This window comes from Chiroxiphia lanceolata, chromosome 6, assembly GCF_009829145.1.
Source record: "Chiroxiphia lanceolata isolate bChiLan1 chromosome 6, bChiLan1.pri, whole genome shotgun sequence".
Taxonomy (NCBI): domain Eukaryota; kingdom Metazoa; phylum Chordata; class Aves; order Passeriformes; family Pipridae; genus Chiroxiphia; species Chiroxiphia lanceolata.
Genome location: NC_045642.1, coordinates 62,038,990 through 62,065,736, shown reverse-complemented (window position 1 = coordinate 62,065,736; position 26,747 = coordinate 62,038,990). Strand labels below are relative to the sequence as shown.

Sequence of the window (26,747 nt, the reverse complement as noted above, 5' to 3'; positions counted from 1 at the left end):
GGCTTCTCTGCAGTCTGTGCTTCTTCCTATTTCTCTGCCCGAGGCAGGACTCTGCTTGTATGGGTTTTTTTCCTAATGCAGGGGCTAATACCACTGATTTCTTAATACCACTTTTTTCCTTATACTCAGTGGCTTCTGGCATTTGGGAGCCCGGGTTTCACCCCCTCGTGGCTTATATCACCCCCTGGTTCAGGAGGACTATCCATCTCTTACAAACACAGTTAAAGTCACAGCCACAAAACACAGGGAGACAAAAAGAAAAGAATAAAAAGAGGCACAAACAAAAGGCTCCAAGGGTTAGGGGATGTTGAGCCGAAAAATGTTCCTTTCGGTTCTGCTCTGGCCATGCTGGAGCTGCCCAGGGCAGCGTGGGGAGAGGGTGAATGAGGTGCCCAGGAAGGAGGCCAGGTGCCAACAGAGCAGTGTGACCCACCAGAGGCTGTTTCCAAGGGTCCTCAGCCCAGGAACGCTGGAAAAGCCACAGGGATTGCTCTGCCAGTGCAGGGAAGCCTTCCTGGAGGAGAGGATGCGTCGTGACTGGGATAGCAAGGAGGAGGCGGAGGGGAGAACTGAGTTGAACCTGGGGGTTTGCTCTGTGAGGGGGTTGCTCAGTGTTCCCTCTCCGTGGGGGAGCCTCCGGGCTGCACAAAACACTGTGTGCCCTCAGTGGATTAAAAACATCCCCGCTTCCTACAGCAGATTGGGGTCAGGCTGCTGCTCCAGGTACCTACGGGCCAGGAAAGGAGTTGTACATGAGCAAACACCACCTGAGGAGGCACCATGAGCAGCTTTGCGGCCAAAAAGTGCCATTTTTAGACTGAAAACAAACAAAAAAACCTCCCCAAGAGTTCAGCAGGCACCTTGCAGCAGTTTTTCCTTTCTTCAGCCGCGGGGATGATGTTACTTGGAATTGTATCCTGCTGTATGGACTGTGGGCTGATCCTCCGGCTGTCAGGGGCCTGATGGGGACCAGAGATGGTTTGAACACTCCTCTGTACCCAGCAGTGGGTCTGGCTCTGCTGGAAACACTCACATCAGCCCCACATGTGCCTTGTCAAGGACTTTTGCAGCACTTTAGGCCAGATTTAATGAAGGGTACATTGGGCAGAGGGGGAGTGAGTACCTCATTGCCATCCCACGCTGTGTGGAGGAAGGTCTGCCTGCAGAGCCCGATTCCTCAGCTCTAATTACAGGAACGGGTGGCTTTTCCCTTCTCAGGCTGAGAAAAATTGGCTCAGAAATCCTGAGAAACCACAACACAAATGTCTGACGCTGTTCCACATGGTCTTCAGCGAACAAAAACCCTCTTGAAATCAGCCCTTGCCTCCCAAAATAGGCAACACCACTTCAAAAGGGAAGAGAGGAGGGGAAAAAAATCCCAAACTCAAGGCTTCACAGGGTGAGAGCACTTGCAGCCTCAGAGCTTCTGTAAGTGTGTTGTTGTGCCTGCCAGCACAGCCAGGGTTTGGTCTGGGATAAAGCTGGATTGGCCCGGGGAGGTTGTAGAGATCCCACAGGGATGCTCCCAGCTGCTCCATGCTCTGCAGCCACCGCCTGCCATGGGGAGCTGATGCATTGTTGCCATCCCTCCTTCTCCATCCTCTTGATTTTTTTTTTACCTGGGAATATTAAGCTGAGCTTGATCCCACTCTGGAGGTCACAGAGAGGTTCCTTGCAAGGAAACACGGTCTGATGCTGGCTGAGCAAAGAGGCAACACCAAAACCTGCTTATCCCGGGGAGGACCAGCATCTGCTCTGGCTCCTGTCCCACTGGATACCTGTTTGGAAGCAGCTGGACCTTACAGGGCTCTTTCACGATCTAAACAGCAGGAAAGCACTTCTAAACCAGAAGTGGGACACACTTCCCAGCTGTAGGGTAGTAGGGTATCCATGTGCCAGCGTGGATTGCCCTCCGGAGCGGTGCTTTCCGCTCTTTGTTCGCCCAACCCGCAGCACTCAGAAAGGCAGGCGTGTCCAGCCACCTCCTGGGAGCTTATCTTGCCCCAGAAGAATATATTACATTTCCTTTTTGAATTAAAGCTTAGTATTTTTGCAATAAAAGAGAAGAGGCTTGAGTGCGAGGTGATAAAGTCACACGTGGTTTGCTTCTGCTGAAGTTAAATCCCATGGGGAGCATTTATTTTAGCAGGAGCAGCCCTGGATTCACCTTGGACCATCCAGAAAGCAATCAGGAGGGTCAAAAGCAGGTCAGGACCTACACTAAACTGATACTTTGAAAATAATTGGCTGTATCCTCCATTTCAAGAAACCGAAGCCGTGACCACAAGCAGCAACATTAATAAAAATGGGCATTTATTAATCCTCCTTCTGGGGGTTGCAAATTAAAAGAGGGAGAAGGGTGTGCACACCTGGCAGCTGCCATCCCGGGATTTGCAGCCTTTTTAAGGATGAGTGCTGATGGAAACAGGTTACAGGGAAGTGGAGCCTAAAGTTAGGCCAGCGCCAAGAGCTCTTAAATAATGCTTTGTCTGGTACCCAGAGTAGCTGGGGTGGTTTCAAAGAGCTGGTGACTTGCAGCATCCTTTGCAGGGGGGTTATCCCTGCTGCATCTCGAGAAGTTGTGTGGATTGACTCAAAATTTGGCTTAGTAGAACATGTTCTGTTGGATGCAGGAACAGAAGTGGAACTGATTTTTCCCCGTTGTGCTGGATGGTTTGTAATTGTCCCTGTCCATCCTGTGGAGTTTGTTATTTCTCTTCCAGCCAACACTGGTTTCTAATTAAGAGACATAAAATTAAGATGGAAGAGCAGCAGTCTGCAAGGGTATTGCTGCTCGGGAAGGAATCTGGGCTGGATTTAAGACAAAAATATCCCCTTGTTTGCAGGATTCTGGGGGGGAGAGGGTGGTGTAAGGACTGCTCTGGGGCTCTGAGCGTGCAGGTGTGATACTCAGCCCTGGTGATGCATTTCAACCAACTGACCCCTTTTTTTCCCTATAATTCCTCTGTATTTTATTTTTTTTTTTAATGCTAAGTGTGTTCTTCTCCTGGGAGGGTGATGTGACATCTACAGAGCCCTCTTATGGTGCTGCTTTTAGGGTTACAATTGCAAAGCCAAGAGCTAAAATAGCTTGGCCAAGACCTTCTTAAATCCGGCTATTCCCCCATCAGGATGCATCACATCACAACTTTGGGAAGCATAACACTGTTCTGAAAGCAATCTCAGGATCTCCTTTTCTGCCAGGAGATTTGTGGAACATGTTTCTGTAGTTATTTAATGGGAAGGGAACAAATTCTTCCCCACAAGCCATCCCCGTGCTTCCCTCAGACTCGGTGTTCTGTGCTGCTACAAGAAAACCCTTTCAGAAATAGGAATTATTTGGATATTGCAGAAATCCGCAGGGTTTTGGCCTCATCCATCAGCTGCCTTTGGCACCAGCTGCTTTTTAGAGGTGCTTAATAAAAGCAAACGTGCTCGGGTGTTTCTCTCTCCCCTCCTTTTATAACCCCACTAGTCCCTCATTTCCATCCCACTCCTGGTCAGCAGAGATGGCTTTGATGGTGAGTTTTCCCCCTCAGGCTTGAGCTGGGAATTAAGCCTGGCTTAACTTTTACAGCACAGTGCACCTGGCTGGGGGTTTTCCACCAAGACTCGTTTATATTAAATAACAACGTGCGGAGGAGCCTGAGTGGTTTTGGTGAACTCCTGTAAATGCAAAAAAGGGGGATTAAGGAGCTTTAGGGCTTTAATGCTTTAGGAGGAAAAGCCACGAGAACAATGGATTTCCCCCAGGTTTTGTACAGTTTAGAAATTTGATTTGGAAAGAAGAACTGAAAAAAAGTTTTTGCTTCTGTTTCGTGTGGGCTGAAAGGTCATTTGAACCCCTCTGCCCTCAGATTTCCCTGGAGCAGGGAAACTTCCCCGAGTTTCCGTCCTAAATCCATACATTATGTTATACTAACAGCATTTATGGTTTAACCAGCAGTGTAGTGACTGCAAATGATGGAATTTGAATTTTGTTAAGCAAACAGAGCAATCTTTTCATACATTTTTCATTACTGGAAACAAAGATAGTCCCTGAAAGTGTTCAAGGGCAGGTTGGACAAGGCTTGGAGAAACTTGGTCTAGTGGAAGGTGTCCCTGCCCTTGGTCTTTAACATGGTCCTTAAGGTCCCTTCCAATCCAAACCATTTTATGATCTTTTCCTCTAAATACACTGTCCTACCCCTAATACCCAACAGACCCAGGAAAAAGATACTGAAATTTTAAGGAGAGAACAAAAAATGAATGCGACAGTATGGAAGAGGAGCAATGGAAAAATGGAGACCTTTCAATAAAAATTGTACTTAAAAGTCTATTCAAGTTGGTTGACATCAAAAAGTGTCAGGAAATCTATGATATGGGGTTTACTTAATACTTTAGCCTACTTAAGACATATTTCTGTGTTTGAATGAAAGGCAGGTAAAGACCTACTCATTGTAAAGCCTTTCTCAAGAAATGACTCCAAATCACAGGAGTTGCTCCGTCTCTCTTGTCCTGTCAGTATAGAAGTTATTTGTTAAAAATAAATTGTACTTGGTAGCATCAAACTTTCAGCCAGGAAATACAAACCCATATGCAACAGGGAAGGAAAAACAAATTCAAAGATTATTTTTCTAAGGGGATTATTCAGCCTCACCTCATTGTCAGGGGTGTATTTTCACCATTGTTTTGAATGCTTGGTCTTGTGGAGAGTGAAAAGGCACATGGTTGGAAGAGCACCTGAAGGGGGGCTGAGCTGGGATGTTCCCACTGCTGATGGGAGCTCAGCCAAGTGCCAGATTCTTCAACCTGGAGAAGAGAAGGCTCCAGGGAGACCTTGGAGCCCCTTCCAGTGCCTAAAGGGGCTCCAGGAGAGCTGGAGAGGGACTTTGGACAAGGGCCTGGAGGGACAGGACAAGGGGGAATGGCTTCCCACTGCCAGAGGGCAGGGTGAGATGGGATATTGGGAAGAAATTCTTGACTATGAGGGCAGTGAGGCCCTGGCACAGGTTTCCCAGAGAAGCTGTGGCTGCCCCATCCCTGGAAGTGTTCCAGGCCAGGTTGGACGGGGTTTAGCAACCTGGTTTAGTGGAAGGTGTCCCTGCCCATGGCAGGGGGTTGGAATGAGATGGCCTTTAAGATCCCTTCCAACCCAAACCATTCCATGATTCTGTGATTTTAGTAGGACTCAACAAGGCTTAGACATTCCTGTGGATGAGAAGTACCCCCACAATGACTTTGGCAGATCTGTAAATGCTCGTGTTCCAGGGCACAAGCCAAGTCCTAATCCAAAAGGAGAGACAGAGACGCTTCCCCTGGATCCCCCAACCTGGGGGTTTTTATGCTGCAGAGCTGCTCAGTTGATTTTTTTCCCTAGAGCTGCAATCCATGCAGCACCTTCCACTAAGCAGCTCCCACATGGCAACCCCATCTCCTTTCAGGTGTTCCCCTCCCTTTTGCTTCCCAGGAGGCAAAGCTCAGGGTAGGGATTGGGTAGCACTGCGAAGCCATCGGCGAGGCACCATGGCCACCCACCCACCACCACACATTTTATAATTTCATTTGATTATTTTTTTCTTTTTTTTTTTTTTTTGTCGGGGGACTCTGCTGCATCCCGGGCCGCGAGGGGGGAATAACCTCTTTGATTTTATTTTTTTTTCAGTTCTCTCAGGCCAGACACACCACAGCCCTTTGAAACGCTCTGTGTCCCTTACCCCACCCATGAATGTGCCAAACCAGCCTCTAGGACATGGATGGATGTCTCATGAGGACTTACGGGCTAGAGGACCCCAGTGCATCCCTTCCGATCATGCCCCCCTGTCTCCACAAAGCAGTGTAGCCTCTTCGGGAAGTGGTGGGAGTGAACATTTAGAAGATCAGCCTTCCGCTCGTAACACATTCCAGGAGGAAGGGAGTGGGATGAAAGGTGAGTGCAAAACCAGACCCCGACCCCCCCGGCACCCAGAGGCAGGAGGGAAGAGCCGCTTTCCCGGCAGCGGTTTTGGGAGAGAATCCTCGTAACCAGACGGGGCCTTCCGGCCTTTCTTCCCGGCTTAGGAATTTTAGATTCAGGGGAACAAGTTAGGTTTTCTTTCAAGCAGCAGCTGGTCCCGATCTGACGTCTTGCACTTGGGTGCCAGTGGGCTGGTTTTGCCCCAAAACCCTGCGAGCTGCCAGCTTTCCAAAAAGCTGGAATTTTTCCATAGCCTGTGGCTTTTGGCTGCGAGTGGTGCTCTTTTTTTTCTCTCTCTTTTTTCTGTTTTATTACGGTGAAAAAAAGCTTAGAGTAAGCTTAGCAAGCCATGTGTGATCTGCCGTTGCAGTTTTTGGTACCCACCAAGTATTTGGGGAAGTTTTGGCTTGGGATACTGATTTGCAGTGAATTTAACCTGTGTGTTTCAGTTCTAAACCAGTTTCAGTTGGTTGTCCCATTGTACCTGCATTTCACAGAGATTTTGGCAGTAAATATATGTCATTCTGTTGGTAAACAAGGCAGAAATGAATCCCTGTTGCTACAGTCGTAGATGGAGAGCAAACTTCAGGCTGGGAAGGAATAAATAGATAAAAACTGGGCAAACATACAGACTGTGAGTTCCTGGGAACAGAGAAAACGACCCTGCAGCTCTCAGACTGATTTAAACAACTCCAATTTGCATTAATGCAAAGCAGCTCAATTGTGTAAAGGCCAATGGTGTGTCAGAATAAGGAAATAATCATATTTTTTAATAGTCACAGGGTCTGATTTTAGTCTAATTGCAGGCAAATTGAGATGTGTGTAACTCTGTGTGATGTGGGGCTGCATTTGGCTTGGCTCTGGATGGCTTGGATGTGCATGAAGTAAATGCATGAAAACCCCCTCGTGGTTCCAAGGAATGCGATGGAGGCAGGTCGGGTCCTGTCAGACCTGGGAAACCCTTTTTGGGAGCACGTGGTGCAGAGGGGGCTGTTTAACACTTCGTTTCTCCAGGTTTCTGCTGATGGAGCTGGAGAGGAGACCACGGGGAGCTGGGCTCCCCGTGTTCCACAGCTGGCAGCTCCAGGACCTGCACGAATAGAAATTTCCCAGTGCCATGGATTCAGTCCATGAGGCCAAGTCTGCAAAAGCCAAAGGCTGTCCAGAAGCAATAATCCACTAAATCAGCTCCACATATTAAGACATCCCGTTGCAGGCAGCTGGGATATGGCTGCCCTTCCTCGGGCCCTCCCTTCCCAGATATCCAAACCCAATTCCCCCATTGCTGAGTCAGCCAAATGGCTTTTGTTCCACTGTCCAGGGACACACACCACAGATGTCCACAGCCTCTGGTGTCTGTGCCTGCCGTGTCCTCCCCCCTCTGCTGTGTTTTCTTCAGGCTGAACTATTCCAGTTTTTCCACAGATGATGTTTTCTAAACATGGGGTTGTCCTTTCTTCTTTCCACTGGGCTTTTTTCCAACAAGTCCATATTTTATTGAAGGTGAGTTGGCCAGAACTGGACTCCGGAGCAGAGCAGAGTCTTTTTTGCCTATAGACAGAATTCTATGGCTGGGTAGCTCATCATCCTCAAATAACAAAGCACCGTGGGCTGCATATGATCCATTGTATCCCCACAGCTTTTCCCAAGAAAGAAAAAAAGGGACTGCCCCTTCCCTGCACTCGGATTGTGCCGTTTCTTGTTCCTGCAGAAATGCACAACTTTGTGCATTTTCATGGGGTTGCATCGTATTCCACCCAGGACAGCTGCTCCCTTTGCCAAGTGCCTTCTCTGAATTGCAGCCACGTCTCCCCAGGTGCCTGCAGGCTCTCGTGGCTTGGTGTCACCCCACTGCTGGTCAGCTTGTTCCTTCTTCAACACCTTCCAGGGCATCCAGGAGGATGCAGACCCATGGGATCTGGAATGTGGGGAGTCGAGACCCATGACAGACCCTCATCTGACATGGCTTAGCAGTTCTTCTCCCTTAATGTCACTGTTTCTCTCCTTTCTGTCCATCTTTATGCCCTCATGTCACCTGTTTCTTTCCACCCATCTTTGTGCTCAAGGAAAAGGACCCTTTGGCTTTTTCCTGGCCCCTGGTTTCTCCAGGGGTAGATGCAGACACTTGGCTCCCTGTGGACCCTATCCATCCGTCTGTCCATCCCTTCCTGTGTCCCTGCCCATGGCAGGGGGTTGGAATGAGGTGATCTTTAAGGTCCCTTCCAACCCAAACCATTCCAGTGATTCCTGGGGGGCACAGCTGGGAGGAGGGTTTGCATAGAGCTGAGAGTTTTTGCTAGGAGTGTATCCATGGTGTGCCAGGAGGGCACTGCTGAAGATGTGCTGTGTGTGAATTGTTTTCCTTCCAGATTTCCTGATGGCCGTGCCATGACTTTGCAATCAGCTCCTGGTAATTGCTGATTAAAGAGCAGCTCTGTGGGCAGGTGGCTCACCCATACCTGGAGAGAGTTGGGAAGTTTGACTTTCCAGGGACTGTGAGGTCACCTTAGATGCCCTGGCACACCCTGGTTGCCTCTTTCTTCCCTGTGGGATGGGAGAAATCCCCACCACCATCCATCCCTCTGTGTGCTGGGGTGGTTCCTCCTCCTCAGTCCACTCCCAGGATTGCCATCTCTGCTGGCAGGGGGGCTCTGGGACTGTCATAGCTCCCCAAAATTAGGACATGATCCGGGGAGGCTGACTCAAAGGGAAGGAGCTGCTTCTGTGCTCTGACCCCCTGCAAAGGTTGGAGACGGGTTCCTGCAGGGTTTAACGTCTTATGAAGTTGCATCTCTCTTCTGGAAGTACCCCCGTGGGCTTTGCCATCGGCACGGACGTGTGGAAGGGCAGCTGTCCCCAGGGGACATGGAGTCAGGGAGACTTGTAATGTGTTGTCACTAAATTGGCGTGGTTTTGTGTTAAAATGAAGTTGAGATTGGAGCCTGTGCTGGAATCGGGGCTTTCTGCTAATAATTTTTCGATTTTTTAAACAGAGACCAGTTAAAGAGGCTGCTGGTAGCAGAATTTGGGACCGTTGCATGTCAGAACTTTTGGGAAACAGTGAATTTCAGCCCATCCATGCTCACTAACTGCCTTACCCTCATGTTTGGTGTGGAGTTGATCTTCTTCTGTGCAGCACTTGAGGAATTTCATTGACACATGAATCCTGTGTGTGCTAGGGGATGGAGAGTGTGAGCAAAACACAGCATTTTGGGGTCTTTTGCATCCTCTGCTTCGATGGGAGTGGGGTTTGGGCTCAGCCCAGGCAGCAGGAGACTTCTGGCAGATGCACAGATTGCCTCAGGGGACCAAACCAAGGGTCCATCCTACCCTGTCCCTGCCAGTGACGAGGTGCTGGTTCAGGAAGAGACCATGGATGAACCCCATGGAGGCAGCCTTGGGACTCAGGAACAATCAGAGAGCAGGAAGGTGTTGCTAACTGGTATTTAGGCCCAAGAGAGGCCCCACCTGCTCTCTCCATTCAAGGTGTGGGGTTTGGGGCTGAAACACTGGTTTGTCATTGTTACTACACCCGGAGATGGTGCTCCCAGGTGAGGAAGGGGACAAGGACTATGGACAAAGATACTGCTGGAGCAGAGCATGAGCTGGGGAGGTTCAGACCCCGGACCTCCCCAAACCTGCAAACCTCTGAGGAGCTGCTTGCTGTCACGTTGCCTTCTCCGTGGAGGACACCCCATCATGGGGTCTGGTGGGGTTTTGCATGTCACAGAGGAAGGATTCCCCTCCTGGGTCCCTCCCTGTGAAACCACATTGATGTCAGGAGGATAAAAGTATTTTTGAGTACCCATCCAGCTGGGCACAGGGGTGCCACACTGCAGGTAACAACTGGGAAGGAAGAAGTCATTTCAGTCGGTGCGTTTTGAGGTCCCAAGTCACCCTTTGAAGCAGGCTGTGGGACCATCTTTGATGGCACAGCATTTTTCCATCCAAAATCCATCCCTTTGTTTCTCTTTAAGCAGCCAGTTCCATTTTCAGCACACGCCATCTTCTCTCACGCCATAAATCAGTGTCTGCCATCTGCAAAACATCCCTTTGCTCCTCCTAAGCTCGACCACACCAGCAACTTGGGCCGTTCCCATGTTCCCAGGGAAAGGGCAGCGAGGAGCTTGGCATGCAAGTGACACAATGCTGGCTCCCCACGGGCTAAATCCCAGTGACTTGCCCACAGAAACCCAACCTCTGAGGATACCAGAGGGCTGGTTCCTCCTCCCATCCATACCCACAGCGCTGTGTCCGCATCCCGAGCGCTGGTTCCTCCTCCCATCCATATCCATGCCCTACCACCATGTCCCTCCCAAAGGCCCATGGAGTTCAGTGAGGTGTCCAAAGCCCCTTTGGGGCAGTGGATGGCACCGATTCAGCCCCTCCTGCTGTTGATGCTGTTGCTCGTGGTTGTGCCACGAACTCAGCGGAGCTCTCCTGTCCTTTCCTTTGCGCTCCAGATGTCCCGGCCTGGCTGAAGAGCCTCCGGCTGCACAAATACGCCGCCCTCTTCTCCCAGATGACGTACGAGGAGATGATGGCCCTCACCGAATGCCAGCTCGAGGCACAGGTACGTCCCACGGCTCCTGGGGGATGAGACTCTCCCGGGTTTCCTTTGCGTGCCTTCCCGTGGAAGGCGTTCAGCCCGCGGGTGGTTGGGAAGCAAACAGAAAAGAAAGGAAAATTCGGGTTTGGGAATGAAGAAAAAACACCCCACGTTGCACCTGAAAAAGACCTTGCGTGTTCTTACTGAACAGCTTGAAAGTCCCTTCACTGGGAGCTGCGCTTGGATTTTTTTTCCACTTGGGATTGAGTTCAGGAGTTTAAGGGGTGCAGTCTGCAGTAGCCAACTGCTTTAAAGTCAGTGGGGCAAATTTCCTTTGAAAATGTCGTAGAATCATAGAATAACAGAATGGTTTGGGTTGGAAGTGACCTTAGAGATCATCCAGTTCCAACCCTCCCTCCTTTCAGGTTCACCTCTGCGTTATCCTTGGGATGAAGGGGACCAGGCAGCACCTGTGGGAGGTGTACCAGGGAGGGACAGACTAGCTGGAAATCTCCATCTTCAGCAAGTCTCCTGAGTTATTTTCTATGTCCCCCACGAATCCCCGCACTCAGAAATTTGATTAATTTCCAGCAGCCCTTTTCATTTAGGGGAGGAAGGGTTTGGGTGGACCCAGCTGTCCTGTGGAATGTTAATGCCGAGTGTTGTGCTGTTTGTTACAGAATGTTACCAAAGGCGCAAGACACAAAATAGTCATCAGTATCCAAAAGCTAAAAGAAAGACAAAACCTGCTCAAATCTCTAGAAAGGGTAAGTAATCACCACCATTTTTGTATTTCTTGTGTTTTTTAAGAAGCCAGAAGTTAATTCTGGGGTGAAGCACTCTTCAGTTTCACGTGCTGTGGGGATCTCCTGCAGGGAAGTCTGATGTTGGGTCGGCCACATATGAATAATGTCTCAAACACTCCTGTACCAGGTGCAGGTTTTATTTCACAGAATCACTGAACGGTTTGGGTTGGAAGGGACCTGAAAGACCATCTCATTCCAACTCCCTGCCACGGGCAGGGACAGCTTCCACTAGACCAGCTGTTCCTCCAAGCTGTGTTTTGCAGAGTGGGTCCTAATCCATCTCCGGCACTCATGGAGCTGGAATGGATTTGCCCTGTAGCCCTGGCCAGCTCTAGGATGTTCAGAAAGACCTGAGCTTTCCTGGAATGTCATATGGGCAACCTGTCCCCAGATAAAACACCGGACACCCACACTGGTGTCCGAACAACATCTTGAATTTCCAAGGAGAACAAGTAGAAACTTCTTTATCACCTCCACAGAAGCTTAAACCCTGCAGAGAGGGCTGTAGGGAAGCAGCAGCACCACAGTCTTGCTGGGAGCAGCTCACCCAACCTCTCCCTATTTATTATCGCTGTATTATATTATATTTAATTGCACCACCTTCAAGCAGCAACTCGCAGAGCCTCCCACTAGGGGCTTTTAAATACTTCTGTGGTGTGTTGCTATTTATTGGTGTTTTCCTTAGCTCACTGCTTCACTATTTATTTATAATATGGGCTTGTACTCAGAGTATGGCAGGAGCTAATAAAGCCATATTTACCTCCATTATTAATAATGACTATTAAATCCAAGAGCCAGCCCTCTGGCTGCAGCACTCTGTTTTCCAGGCGATTGCACAGCCTCTTCCCCCACTTCTCTGCCAGGGTTTTGAAATATGGGATTGATTGAGCGGGAGCTGGAGCCCGGCTCAGCTGACCCAGCAGCCACACACGCCGTGAAATCCGGGAGAAAAGTGGCAGGGACTAGGTTTGGGCCCTCCTGGTGTGGGTTTGGGTTGTGGGGCTCTGACATTGTCCTGCTTTGCTGGGGCTCAGAGCTACCTGGGAACTGCTTTCCCTCTAGGAGGAGACGTCCCCGGTTTTCCAGGCTTCCCATCCAATTTTTTGCTAAACGAGAGCATGTGTGGGACTTGATGTTTTTGGGCAGTCTCGCTGCTAAAGATTGCTGCTTTCTTGGAAAGAGCTGCTCCACCCCTCTCTGCCGGTTAGCAGAGCAGGATTTTTTCCCAAAAAACAGTGCCCAGCAGACTGACATCATATCTTTGAGAGAAGTGGAGCTGAGACATCCAAGAGCAAACTGGAATTAGGATGAACAACCATTCTGGGGCTTACACGCCAAAATCCCATGTGCCCACTTAGTGTCCCTTCCCTCAGGACATCCAGGGCTCTCTCCAAGAGCTGCTTCTTTCCAAACAGTGTCCCATGAACCAAACTATTCAGGAGCCTGCAATGAGCTGTTCCAGTCTCCATTAAAAACAAAATGCAATTGTTTCCCATCAATGGGATGAGGATCTGACAGTAGAAAGGGAGTTCTTGATCCACACCAAGAGCAAAGGCTGGGGTGCACCCAAATTCTCTCCCTCCTGGGTGGACCTGCCCCAGGATCTCCAGGCTGGATGTTTTTCCTATAGGGATATCAGTTCACCTGCAGCCGACCACAATCCACCTGCTCCCCTTGAAACCCTCCTGGTCCCTTCTACCTCCACTCTCCCAGCCCATCCCAGTGTGGTCAGGGATTTCCTGGCTCCTGCATCCAGGTCATTTCCCTGGCTCCTGCATCCCAGAGTGGTCCTGGGCTCTGAGATGATCCCAGAGCATGAGGATGCCATGGCAAGCAGTTTTGGGGCAGAGCAGTTAATGGGGAGCCAGGCTTGAAGGCAGTGCTGGAAACTGGAGACATGCCCATGTTAATAAATGAAGTTCCAATGAAATAGAGCTGAAATGAACTGAAGGAAAGGAAGGGAAAGGAGGAAGATAATCACTGGTCTGGGCATTAAAATCTCCCAGGCTCTCATGGAGTTGCCGTCTTCCTGGTGGAAATTTGGAAACACTGAAGCAGGACTGTTACTGGGTTTGGGTCCCAGTGATTGACAGGACACGTTTATCTCTGGGGATTCAGGTCTGAACACATCCATGGATAATCAGATACAGTCCCTGCAGCAGCTCCACACTCTCCTGGTCTAAGGGAAAAACTTGGGCAATTAAACGTGGCTGTTGACTGTGGAATGCAGCAGGATCCTGGAGGGATTCTCAGGAAGGTCACAGTCAGGGTCCGGTTTGTAACTGCTGTCCCGTTGTCCCTGCAGAGACAAACCCTCTTCTCTTGAACCCACAGGACATCCTGGAAGGTGGCAACTTGCGTGTCCCGCTGCAGGAACTACACCAAATGATCCTCACCCCCATCAAAGCCTACTCTTCCCAGAACTCGAGCACGGAGGAGCACAGCCGGGACGCGGACTCGCACCACCCCTCCTCCCTGATCGGCTCCGACGGCCAGGGCTCCGACTGCAAGGACTCTGCCGCGGGCGGGATGCAGCAGCACCACTTGCCGGGATGTGAGGGAGAGTCGGGGGGGGCCCCTTTGCCCGAGGGTGACCTGCCTGGACAGTTCACCCGAGTGATGGGGAAAGGTGAGCGGCTGCCACTTGTCAGGGGCCACTTGTCACTGGGGAAGGCTGCTTCGGGGCGGGGGGTGTGTGGTTGGCAGCGCTGGCAGTCACCTTTCCCTGAGCTCCTGCAAGTCCCTGTCCCAAGGGGTGAGGATTTTTTGAGGTCCCTTCATGCTGTGGTAAGAGCTAAGAGTGTGGGGTGGGGAGGTGGGCTGTGATTTTGGGGAGGGGCAGTGGTGGGACAGGCTGCCTGCCCCAGGTTTGAAATGGAGAGTATCCTCTCCCTGCCCCAGTAGCATCCTCTCCCTACCCCAGATCCAAAGTGGATAGTATCCTTTTCCTCAGGTCAGGGGTGGAGGGCATCCTCTCCCTTCCCATTCAGAGCCCTGGGGTCATCCCAACAGTCCAGAGGTGTTTTCAGCAGCATCCCTTGGACTTCCTCTGTTTGTGGGGAGGTAGCAGTGGTGCATGGGCTGGACATGAACCATCTGGAGTGCCACTCAGTGGGTCTAAGCCCCTTTTTAAGCCCCAGTCTAGATGCAGGACCTCCAGAATGCTCCGATGCCGTTCCATGCCTGGTACAGGGTGCACAGCTTTGCATCAGGAATAAGACACTGAGAGGTGACAGAAGCAATGTGAGGTGGAGACTGACCTCCTGTGCTTTATACAGGGCTCTTGGAGCAAATCTGTGTGAGCTTGGACGTGCCCTAACCCCTGTTAGTGGCACTTGAGGTGTCAGTGCTGGCTGAGTGAAGGAGGATCTCCCTGGGGAAGTGGGAAAGGGAGGATCTCATCCGCAGAAGACTGGGATCAGAAACAAACTCTTTGGGATGCCACAAAGAAATATGAGCCTTGTCCCTATTTCCAACCTTTTTTGACAAAAAAATAGCTGAGGTGTTTTCTATGCAGAAACCTGGTGCAGAGTTTGTCCCCAGCTGATTCCCTGCAGGCACAGCCAAACACGGGGTTCTTGGCCCCATTTTATTCCCATGACAAATGCCAAAGTGTGGCACAAGCCCTGCCAGGAAAAGGTGTCTTCCTAGACTGCAAGGCATCCCTGCCCGGAGTTTATGACAGGAGAAACTCATTCCTCTGTGAGCTGATTCCCACTTGCTTTTATGGCACTAGTTCCAAAAGAGGTTAAAATCCTCCGGGAAAGGTGGGAATCCGTGTGCAGCAGGGGCAGACTTCAGCCATAGGAGCCGGAGCTCTCTTGCCTAGGAATAGGGAATAATCCTGTGCCCCCGAGTTGCTCAGGTCTAATTTTGGGGACTCCAGTGGTGTTACTCTGGATTTACACCTTCATAACAGAGAACAAGATCCAGCCCTAAATATAGGACGGCACGGCAGGAATTGGGGAAGGGCGTTTTTTCTCGCTGATGAGAAAACCTACCCATGGTTACAAGGGAAACGGGATGTCCAAGGCATTTGTTGGACTACCCTGAGTCCCATCTGGGTGTCCCCATCCCCATTTCCCTTCTCTTGTCTCTCTTTTTTCCAGTCTGCACACAACTTTTAGTTTCCCGACCCGACGAAGAGAATATAAGTTCCTATTTACAGCTCATAGACAAATGTCTAATCCACGAGGTGAGTCGTGAGGGATCATCTCAGACTGTTGTTCCCATCACTTAGAAACTGTTTCCAAAGTGTCTGTTTATATAAACCCTTCGGTTTCTAACACAAATATTTTTGGGGGGTATTAATAGTAATTCTGACAGAACAGGGCTGGAGCGGGCGGTAGCTCCGACGTGATGCATGGAAATGTTGCTTCCCCCCCCCACGCTCGCTTAATTCCCAAGGCCTGGAGCTGGGAAATTCATCTGGCACGTGACAGTCCCGTCGGCAGCTGGATGAAAGGAAGAATCCCAGGATGAGCGTGCGGGCGGTTTCCATCAGACAGACCCGGCGATCCCTTGGCGTTGCCTCCTCCTGTTTTGCAACACGTGGGATTTTGCAACAGGGATTTTACATCTGTTCCTGCTCCCGGCAGATGTGCCTTGGCCGGGGGGATGGCTCGGGATGGCCCAGGATGTGCCACAGGGCTCTGGCACACTCCTGCCCTGTGGCAGGGAGGGAGGGATGGTGTCCCTGGTGTCCTGCAGCGTTTCCCACCCACGCTGGCTGTACCTGGAAGAACAAGCTGCTTCCCTCACCTGCCCATATGGCAGGGATCGTGAGGAGATGACACGCTGGGGAAGCAGAGGTGGTGGGGGCTGGAGAACAAAGCCAGGAGGACATGGAGCTTTTCCCAGTGCCAGCCCGTGTCCCAGGACCACCTTCTGCTTTGGCTCTGGCGTAATCAGCACCAGGAGAGAGCATCTCCTCCAGAGGGTGGTTAAGAGCAATCAAGTTAGGCACTAATTAGCCTGCAGATTGTCCTCCGGAGACCTCTGCTCCTTTCCGCCGGCAGCATGGAGACCTTGGGGGTCTAAAGTTAGCAGTGGTGCCACATGGGTGTCCCTGTCACCCACACCTCCTGCCTGGAACTCTGGGATCAGGTCTATCCCCTGCCAGGGTGACCTTTGCAGGGAGCCCGGGTGGGTGACAGGGCTCACCCCGGGTCACCTCCCGCAGAGACTGGTGGCAGGATCAGAGCCAAGCTCTGCCCAGCCCTGAGAAGGAGGATGGGATGCAGGATGCCACAGGGCAGATCAGCTTTCCAAATCCCAGCTTTTCCCACCCTGGCAGCATTTCTAGAACCATGTCCAGGTGACAAATTTCACCACCCGTTGGGATCCACCATCAAGCCCCTGCTCTGCCAAAAGGGATTGGCAGCCTCAGGGCAGAGCCAGATTCCCTGTCACTCTGGGACACAGGGAATGCTGCTGGAGCATTTTCTCCACCTGAGATGAATAAATCCTTGAGGGAGACCAGGGTTTCCCTCTGGACTTGCTAATAGCCAGCTCCAGCTGCTCTTCTTTACCCGCACACACACCCCTCCTCCCTTTGTCCAGAAAAATATTCATTCAGTTCCTATTTTTCTCTCTCTTTTTTGGGGGACAGGCGTTTACAGAGATCCAGAAGAAGCGGCTGCTGTCATGGAAACAGCAGGTGCAGAAACTCTTTCGGTCTTTCCCTCGGAAATCCCTCCTGGAGCTGTCAGGCTATCGGCAGCAGAGGAGGTAAGCGGGATTTTGGGAGGGGAAGGATGGATGCAGTGGCCAGAGCAAAAGCATTCCAAGTGGGACCAGTGTCTCCCAGAAGAAAAGGGTGGATCCTGATGGATTCAGAGCTGTATTTTGGGAGGCAGGGGAGCAGGAAAAGCTTCAGCAATAAGACCCCAGGCACTGACTGGGAAGGGAACGGGGTTTTACTTGCATGTGGGGTCAGTGCCTTCCTTACTGATCCCACCAGGTTTCCCTGGCTCCAAATCCGGCACTTCCCAGCTGTGCATCCTATCCCCAGCGCTGGGCTCTGTGTCTGCTGCCCTTTGCTGGTGGCATCAGCAGTGAAGTTCCTCAAAAAACTGTCAAGTGGCAAAAAAAAAGGACTGTGTTGGGGACACTGCGTTTGCTCACTTCCAAGGGGGTGCTGGATTTCGGGTGATCCTGGGAAGTGTTGGGGTATGGCAGGAAGAGGTATTTTTAGGTCAGTTTTAGCAACAACATCAGCCCTTTGCTTCATTCTGCAAAATCTGGTGTATTGCACTCTGGTGCAAGTGATTTATTCTTTAGAAAAAAAGTGTTTTGGAGATAACTGGGATCAGTGGGACAGCTGGGATGAAGAGTTCAGAAGGAAAGATCACAGAACTGGAGTGGGCCTCGGTTCCATGAAACAAAGTATCTTGGAATGGATTAAAACAAGTGGTTTCAGTGTTGGTGGCAGGATCAGAAGTGGAATAGACAAGAGCAAAGGTGTTGGATGGACCTGTTTGCTGCCCAGCTGAATGAGCAGGGACACGAAGGTGACACCATGTATTGAGGGCACCCTCACTGCTTTTGTTTCCAAGGATTACCTGGTTATTTTTTGTGTCATTCTGTGGGTTTTAAATGCAAAAGCCATGTGGAGAGGAATGCTGGTGTGTGCCACCCTTCCCTCCTGGAATTAAAGATGGCTTGGTATTCTGAGATGTGTGTTTCAGGATGTTTGGGCTTTGTGGCCTTAGGTCTGGATGGTTTTGCTCTGGCCACAGGGAGCTGGATAAGGGATTACAGTGTGGAAATGGGAGTGGGTGCAGAGCCAGTCCCACCTCTGCAGGAAAGCACCTTTCACTCAGCCCTCCCTGGTAAATCTTGGACTTGTTAGGTCAATCTGACCAAATTTTACAGAACTTGAGAAGTCTCAGAGAGGACCATCTTTTTAAAAATGAACCTCTGGGAAGGGGAGAAGGTCCAAGTATTCCCAGTAAAGAAAACCCAACAGCATAAGCTGAGCTTTTATTACTCTAGAGAATCCACACACAAGAGATCTCAAAGAATCCAGGTGCCTGGGGCATTACCTATTTTACCTTATGTTTAAGAACAGGCCCATTTTGCAGGAGTAAAATAAACTTTAAAGAGAACAAATGTGAACCTGAGACCTGCCGAAGGGCGGGAGGGTGCCTGGCACTGGGGAAAAAGAAAGGATGCTGCACACCCAGACTTCCTCCTTCCTGCTGCCCCTGCAGGATGGAAGGACCGTCCTCAGCGGGGTGGGAGGGTCGGGACCCCTCTCCTGCAGCAGTGTCCCCTTGTCCCCTCACAGAGGGGGACTCACAGGGGTCAGTGCCTCACCCCCAGCGCTTTCTCTCTCCGCAGCCGAGGCTTTGGCCAGTCGAACTCCCTCCCGACAGCCGGATCCGCGGGGGCAGGGCTGGGCCGGAGGAACCCCCGCCAGTTCCAGATCCCCTCCCGCAACCTCCCCACGGCCCGGCTGGGGCTGCTGGGCCCCACTGGGCTGCTGGGCACCCCCCAGCGCAGCCCCGCCGCCAGCCCCGCCATCCTCAAGCAAGGCAGACAGGTTGGTCCGCGTTCGTGGCAGCTCCAGCCCTTCCGTCCCTTTTCCCACAAGCTTCCTTTGATTTTCCTCCTCTGGATCTCTTTTTTTTTTTTTTTCCCCTGTACCTTTTCAAGCAGCTAAGAGCAGTTTGTAGGTGTTTGGGTTTGCGCTCCCCTCCACGCAGTGGGATGTGGAAGAGGGACCGGCAAGAGGCGGACAGAGGAAGAGGTGGATGGGGGAGAGCTGAGTCCTTACAGGGGCTTACAAAAATAGGGAGAGAGACCTTTGACAAGGGCAGACAGTAAAGGACAAGGGGAGGAAGGGTTTTAAATTGACAAAGGGGAGATTTAGATGAGATACTGGGAAGGAATTCTAGACTGCGAGGGTGGTGAGGCCCTGGCACAGGTTGCCCAGAGAAGTTTTGGCTGCCCCATCCCTGGGAGTGTTCGAGGCCAGGTTGGATGGGCTTGGAGCAGCTTGGATGGGCTTGGAGCAGCTTGGATGGGCTTGGAGCAGCTAGGTCTAGTGGAAGGTGTCCCTGCTTATGGCAGGGAAGTTGTAACTAGATGATCCTTAACGATCCCTTCTGATCCATTCTGTGCTTCTGTGAGCCCAAGGGGGTTGGTTATAAATCCGTGCCACAAAGGGCTTTGTTTCACATCCCACACTTTGTTTGCTCCCCACAGAACCTCTGGTTTGCCAACCCTGGGGGCAGTAACAGCATGCCCAGCCGGAGCCACAGCTCGGTGCAGAGGACGCGCTCGCTGCCAGTCCACACCTCCCCGCAGACCATGCTGATGTTTCAGCAGCCAGGTAGGCACCAGGTTTGCTTTTTCACTTACCCACAGCCCACTGAGACAAGGGGAGGTGTGAAAGGAGCTGTGCTGGTGAACCCCAGTGCAGGCACACAGCCTGTGCCACCACGGTGTGTTCCCACTGGGATATCTTTGAATTCCTGAGTTAATTGAACCACAGACATTACTGGAGGGATTTTTGACCCTGTATATACCATCTTGACTCTCTGTATAATCGTGGTGCTGGTGCTTTACCTACCTTGCTTCTGAAGGGCTCGTGTCAGGCGGAATGGCAGTAGCTCATCCATCACTTTTTCCTCACGGATGGACACGGAGCCCCAGTGTGGAAGGGCTGCCTTTGTGCACTCAAGGGAAATTCTTTCCACACTGCGTGTGAAGGGAAATGGTGCTGTGTCAGTGCTTCCTTCCCAAACACTGCCAAAATGCTCCTGTATATAGGAGCATCCTCTGAGTCAGGGAGGATCCCGCTGACCTTGGACCCTGACCCTGGAGCATCCTGCCCTTGAGGAAGCCTGTTTGTGTATCCCTTCATTAGCCTTTGAGTGTGCCTTTTCCTACCAACACCCCATAACAATGTGCCCCATGGGACAGGGAGTTCCATGCCCCCAGCAGGCCCACCCTCATCCGCAGGCTCCTGGTGTGGGCAGCTCCCCTCGCCTCACGCGCCGCCGGTGTTTAACTGCAGCATTTGGGCAGCAAATGTTCCATGCAGCAGGAACAGCGGCTGTTCCCGGGTATTGATTAAACACCGGGACAAGGGCACTTTTCTCAGGCGTTGGAGGAGAATAAATGGGTTTCTCCTGCGTGTCAGCCTGCGGTGGATGAGGGCGTAGGAGGATTGGGGAGCCAAACTGCGGATGAGTCGCGAGGAAAATAAGCAGTAATTCAGTGCTGGGCTCACAAATCCCTTTGTGCCAGGCTGTGGGAAGACCTCAACCCTCCTGGATCTCATTCTATGTCTCTGTGAGCCAGTGGAAAGCGGGACATGCTGTCCAGCAGTAGCACAAGCCGTATTTGCAGGTTTTGCTGCAGGGTGGATGAAGTTTGCTGCTGTTTAGTTTAGGATGGGGCGTTGCAGCACACCAGAGTTCATGTGTATCCCCCCTTTTTTTGTGGGAGCCAAGCCTGGGAGCCAAGCTGGCCATGGAGAACCCAGACAGCTGGTCTGTGCTGCCATCCCATGTCAAGGCACTAACCCTGCCTGCATGGACAGCATCCAGCCCTGAGAGGTCCCCAGGGCTGCACCCTCCCTGGGTGGGCATCCCACTCTCCCCCCAGCTCCCCCCCACATCTCTAACCAGCACCTGAACCCCTCATTTCCATCCCCTTCTTCTGCAGTGCCATTGAGATTTATTTAAATCTGCACTCCCCAGATTTATCCCTTGGGATAACGGGGAAGTGATGACTATTTTTGTGACCATCTCTTGCTGGAGGTGATTGCACCAGGAATGGAAGTGCTACTGGAGCCCAGTCAGACCCTCCTGGGGCATTTTTTGGGTGATTCTCCCACCCACATAGAGCAGGGCAGGCAAGTCCCTGACCAAGGCCTCCTGTTCCCTTTCTCCCTGCAGAGTTCCAGGTGCCGGTGACTGAACCTGACATCAACAACAGGCTGGAGTCCCTGTGCCTGAGCATGACGGAGCACGCACTCAGCGGTGAGCATTCCCTCCTCCTCGGGCTCTTCCAGCACGTCCACGCCGCCTCTGCTGAGCCCCCCAGCACCTGCCCCTGCCCCGCGCCCCCCAAAAGCTGGGACAGGCTGTGGCTGTGAGGGGGGGGGGGTGGCGGGGCTGGATGCAGGGATGCTCCCAGGGATGCTCCCGAGGGCGTTCAGACAGGGATATTATCTCCCCTTGGCAAGGTGCCGGGGCAGGGGGTGAAGCTGAACGCGGGGATCGCACCAGCACTAGTGGAGTCTGTGCTAATTAGCCACTCGTCAGCTTGCTAATGATAATTAGTGTTAGCTCGCTACTCTCGTTAGCTCTCGATAAAGCCCCTGCCACTGGATGGGTCACAGGCTTTGGAGTGTTTTCCCTTCTGCCACCGGATCCCTCGTTTGGCTGGGGGGTGCGGGAGCCCCACGGTGCGGGGCTGAAACCCTGCCGGGCACTGGTGGGTGCCAGTGGATAAGGGGCACAGGGAGGGAGGAGGACCAGGGGGAAAAACAAGCAGAAAAGATGGAAAAAGCAGCAGCAGCAGCAGCGTGATGGAGAGCCCAGTGCAGCACAAAGCACCAGCACCAGAAGTTCCCGGTACCCCTCGCCGACAAGGGATGAGCCTGGAGACGGGATGAGCACGGCCACCAGCATCGCCCAGACCTGGGATAACCCAAATAACCAGCACAGGTCGTGCTCCTGGCAATCCTGGACTGCACCGGATGGTTGGGGACAGGAGTCCTTGGAGAGGACGAGAGCCACCCGGAGCCCTGGGAGAGGACGAGTGCCACCAGGAGTCCTCGGGGAGGACAAGTGCCACCGGGCTCCCTGCGGATGCGACAGCCCTTCCCGGGGAGAGGGACACGAGAACAAGGACTGTGAGAGGCAGCAGGGCCCTGGCAGCATCCCTGGCCGGGAAAACAAGGACACTGCTGTCACCCGAAGCGTTTCCCCGGCGTGTTCCCAGGCGAGGCTTAGCTGTCTTGTTCCTCTGCAGGGTACTGTTCCTCTGAGTTATTTTCTCCAGGTCGCATTCCCCGAGCCTCTCCAAACTGGTCGTGCTATAAATAGCTCTTAAAAAAATAAACCTTCGGGGGAGAAAAAAAAAAAAACAAAACAAAAAAGGCGTAACAAACCTGTTTGTTTTCAGTCTCGAGGAGGGAGGTGGCCGTGGTGCCCCGGGTGGCAGAACAGGGAGTGCTCTGTTCCAGAGCCACCCTGGGAGCTGCCCCACACTGCTCTCCATCCCGGAGATGGGGGTTTGGGATGGGGGACAGGAGGGTGGTTGGGGCTGAAGGGTTGGAAATACTGTTGGGTGCTGATTTCTGGCCCCAGGGGGTGGGGAGAGGGGGCAACTGGTAGCAGGTCGGTTGTGAGGCTTTGGGGTGGGTTGTGGATCCCTCTCTGCTGGGATTGGGCTGTGGCTGGGTGCATCCCTGCTGCCACAGGATGCTGGGAACAAGGGCTCTGGAGAGACAGAAACAACTCACAGAGCTTTTTGTCCATCCATGATTCTCATGGAGGAAAATTTTGCATCCTCTGTGGTGGGAGTTTTGCAGGGCTGGGTGAGCTGGGGAGCAAGGCAGCCCCTGGGACTGGCTCCGTCCCCATCCCCCCACTCCTGGCCAGGGTGGCAGGAATTTGTCCTGCTGTAGGAGGGTCCCAGACTCTCATCCACCTTGTGGCAAGCCTGGGCTGCCAAGAAACCACCTCTGCTCCTGGAAAAGGGGTCATGGCAGGCCTGGAATGGTGGTGGGACAGCGACGCGGGGGGGCTGGTGCAGGGTGGGGACAGTTGGCGACACAGAGGGACCAGCAAAGTGGTGACACCTCGAAACCCTTCCACACCCCTTGGGGAGATTTGGGGAGGGGGGTGGCCCCGTGGTGCTGCCTCGCCTATGGGGTGGTGGGTTGGGGGTGCTCCGGGGGGTCCATCCCTCAAATCCCCAGCTCGGGGAGGTACCAGTGCCCACTGGAGCTGTCCCTAACTCTCCCTTCCTTGCAGATGGTGTCGACAGAACCTCCACGATCTAGAAGGCGTCGCGGCGGGGACGCTGGCCGGGACAACAACTGCTGCGGGTCCAGCGGCGAGGTCGGGGCTTGCAGGGAGCCTCAGCGATAGCTTGCATCCTTTCTCCTCTCCTCTCTCCTTCTCTCTCTCTCTCTCTCTCTCTCCTGTTTTAATTTTGTGAATGTGTAGATTGTCCTTGCGAACATATCATTAGACTTGGAATTTGTGTTGTCATTTATTACATCCATGCTGGGGGCGGGGTTGGGGGGGGAAAGGTGGTGGAAGCTCAGCGGCGATGACGGAGCAGCGCGGGGAGGTCGGGGGGGGACACGGAGCAGAGCGCTGGCAACGGAGGGGTCACCAGAGCACCGTGGGCAAACCCTGGTCCTGGATGAGGATACCAAGGAGTACGGAACATCACGCAGGGGGGTGTGGCCCAAAAAGCCCTCTGGGGAGGATTTGCCTGCCCCGCCGGCGGTCCCGCCTCTTGAGTTCCGCTGCGTTCACGGACTGGCCCAGCGAGCCCAGATTTGAACAGAAACAGTAAAATAACCCCAGAATTTCCTTTCGGTTTAGCCAAGAGACCCACAGTTTGGAGGCAGCATTGTGCTCAGGGCAGCGGAGGGTCGGCGGGTGCCCATCCCTGTGTCCCAGCATGGATTGGGATGCTGGATGGAGTGGGGGCATCTCGCCCAGAGGAGGGTCCCAGGGGATGTTGGTGAAGTTGGGGGACACTGGGAGAGTTTCAGTGTCTCTTGCCTTGCCTGTGCAGGTACCAGGAAGCTGCTGTATCCTGGCTTCACACATCTGGCCCAGCCTGCCAAAATCCAGCCGTGACGGGCTCTTCCAGCCCTGGGGTGGCCAACAAGGAATGAAGGAGCCCCCAGACAAAACCCAAGCCCCAAAGGGCACCAAAATGCAGCTTCACAGCCCTGTTTTCTTGGCATTAACCATGTGCCAGGCAGGAGATGGGGATGGCAGTGGCTGGGCTGCTCTTCACCCGCTGCTGCTTTTTATAACAGGAGCTAAATTTGGTGTTAAAGAGGTAAATCTGGCCTGGTGCTGCTCAGACCTGGAGCACTGCTCCCGCTGGTCCCGATGCTGCTCTACATCCTCTGATGGAATAATAATAAATGTGAAATTAGTTAATGAAGGGAGGTGGTGGGTTGCAGCAATATTCCCAATTGGCACTGATGGGCAGGATCGTGTGCTGGGATCGGCGGGAGCCAGGCTGGGGGCTGAGGGGGAGCCGGAGCATTGGCAGGGCTGGGAGATGTGTGAATGCCAGGAGATGTGTGAATCCTTTTGCCATGCAGTGTTTTTTTAAGTTGTTGTTTCCTAAAAAAAAAAAACAAAAACAAAACAAACCCAAGTGCCAAATGCAATGTTTTATGTTTGCTGTTCCTTGGTGTCCTGCTTCCCAGCAGGCAGGAGATTGAGACGGGGGTGATGGGGAGGGTGGAGAAGGGAAAACCCGAAAGCCAGGGAGGTTGGGAAGGGATGTGAGGAGGTGGAGGCAAAGTGGGGGGTTGGTGCTGGGGACCTGGGTCACCCCCAAGCACCCCCAGCTTGTAGGGTGTGAAGGGAACCGCCGTAGCAGGAACCTCCCTCGGGGAGGCTCCAGTGTATTTACAGAGCTGAAATTCTATTTATTCTTTCGCTGACTGTGGACACGGAGGTTTTCTGATTGTTCAGAGAGATTATTTTGGATATATTACCTATTAACTTGCTATGGCTGGGAACCATGATAATGTCTGTTATTAACAACCACCAAATAATTCAATTGTTTTTTTTTCCTTTTGTTTGAAAAAAAAAAAGCAAAAGAAAAAAGCTTATTTTCCATTGACAGTGTAGAGGTTATTAATGACTTAGTTGTGTTTGCTGTTTCTTGTTTTGGTTTTTTTTTTTAAGTAAAAACAACAAAGAAAGTGGCTTCAGTTGCGTTCGGGAAGTGCTGCCTGGCTCTGGCTGCCCGTGCTGAGTGCGGGTGGCAGAGCTCCAGGGGAAGAAGCTTAAGAGGAAAAGAAATAAAAATTATTTATAGAAAGAAAAAAAGCAAAAAAAGAAAAAAAAAAGAAAACTGAAAAAAAAAAAAAGACACAAACCCCAAGAGTTGCATGAGCGAGGCTGTGAAGTCAAATATTCAGTAATAAAGCGGCAGTGCCTTTCTTTTTTGTATCCCCCGCTCACCCCGCTGCAACTGTCCCATCCCACGCCGGAGGTGTCGCCGCCGCGGGGTCCTGGGCGTGGGGCGGGAATGTCCCCCCCCCAATCCCGCTGCTCTCCCAGAGCCAGCCCCGGGCCCCCCCCAGCGCCGCCGGGGACCTTTTTCCTGGTGCTGTTCCCCTGAGCCGTCCCCGGCTGCGCGGGGAGCCCGGCCAGCTCAGCACCCAAGTGGCCTTGGGTCCGGCGGATGCTCCCGCGGGGAAACAACCCCTGTCCCTTCCAGGTGTGTCCCCCTCCCCAGGGACAAGCCCTGAGCTCGGCTGGGCTGGAGCTGGGCTTTTTACCTGTGCTCGCTCAGCTCATCAAATCCCTTGGAAGGAGTTGGGAAGGGGGAGGTCAAGCCCGGCCAGCATCCAGCAGGAAAATCCAAAACTGTGATTGCCGCCCGCGAGCGGAGCTGGGGTTGGGTCAGCGCTTAGGGGAAGCGATTTCTGTTGTCACCTTTCTCCATGTCGGGGTGTGGCTGCGCCCCAGGTTTGGCTTTTGGAATGTGCCTGATGGAAAGTGGGTCCCGCAGACGTCTATAATTTGCACACAGCGACGATAACACTAAAGTTGATTTTATACGAGTCATCAGAGTTTGCAAAGTGAGTTTTATTTTTTGTATTCCTTTATCTTTACTTAAAGGTGAATGTGTATTCCTCTGGGAGGAATAGGAAGAAAAAAAGAAAAAAAAATACATAAAAAACAGGAATGTTAATAATGTTAAACAGAATACTTCCTCCCTTATTAATATATATAACCCTGATGTATTTATGCCTATTGTAAGCTGACTTTAAAAGAGCTTTGACCTCTCTTCTGTTGCATGCCGTTCCCGGGCAGCCTTTCCTTGTCCATGCATGCCTTTCGTCCTGGTTTTTCTGTACAAAGTTAGTGCACACAAAAGAACTATTTTTGCCTAGTTAATGTTGCCGAGCAATGCCTATTTTTTAAATTTTCCTTTTTTTTTTTTTTTTTTTAATCTTTTTTCAGTCATATATGGCAATAGCATGTTTGTTACATGTAAAAGCTTCCCGATATAAAGAAATACTAATGTTTGGAGATATGCCGGTCTTTGCAAGTGTACAGTTTTCCAATGTTGTTCCCAGTGAAAACACCCTCGTGATTTCCACTTGCTCCGATGTATTTATTACTCATTTCCTCCCATGTAACTCGGAACCATGGCTATATTTCATATCCGCGGTATATTGAAAGTGAAGGGAGATGATTAATACAAGGTTTTGTAA

General features: G+C 51.9%; 1 protein-coding gene across 5 annotated transcripts in view; it reads left to right on the top strand.

Annotated features, from left to right (window-relative positions):
• The window catches only part of SAMD4A (sterile alpha motif domain containing 4A), a 101,140-nt gene extending 74,393 nt beyond the window's left edge, over positions 1-26,747 (top strand). For 2 of the 5 annotated variants that reach the window (XM_032690123.1, XM_032690126.1), the window contains 9 exons: positions 5,645-5,908; positions 10,399-10,508; positions 11,165-11,251; positions 13,625-13,919; positions 15,400-15,485; positions 16,902-17,020; positions 18,635-18,836; positions 19,502-19,628; positions 21,202-22,383. In XM_032690123.1, the coding sequence (XP_032546014.1) occupies positions 5,645-5,908; positions 10,399-10,508; positions 11,165-11,251; positions 13,625-13,919; positions 15,400-15,485; positions 16,902-17,020; positions 18,635-18,836; positions 19,502-19,628; positions 21,202-21,401 (1,490 nt within the window). In that variant the 3' untranslated portion in view covers positions 21,402-22,383. Of the gene's footprint in view, positions 1-5,644; positions 5,909-10,398; positions 10,509-11,164; positions 11,252-13,624; positions 13,920-15,399; positions 15,486-16,901; positions 17,021-18,634; positions 18,837-19,501; positions 19,629-21,201; positions 22,384-23,289 lie in introns of those variants that run through there. The other 3 variants (XM_032690124.1, XM_032690128.1, XM_032690125.1) reach the window with 3 other exon arrangements.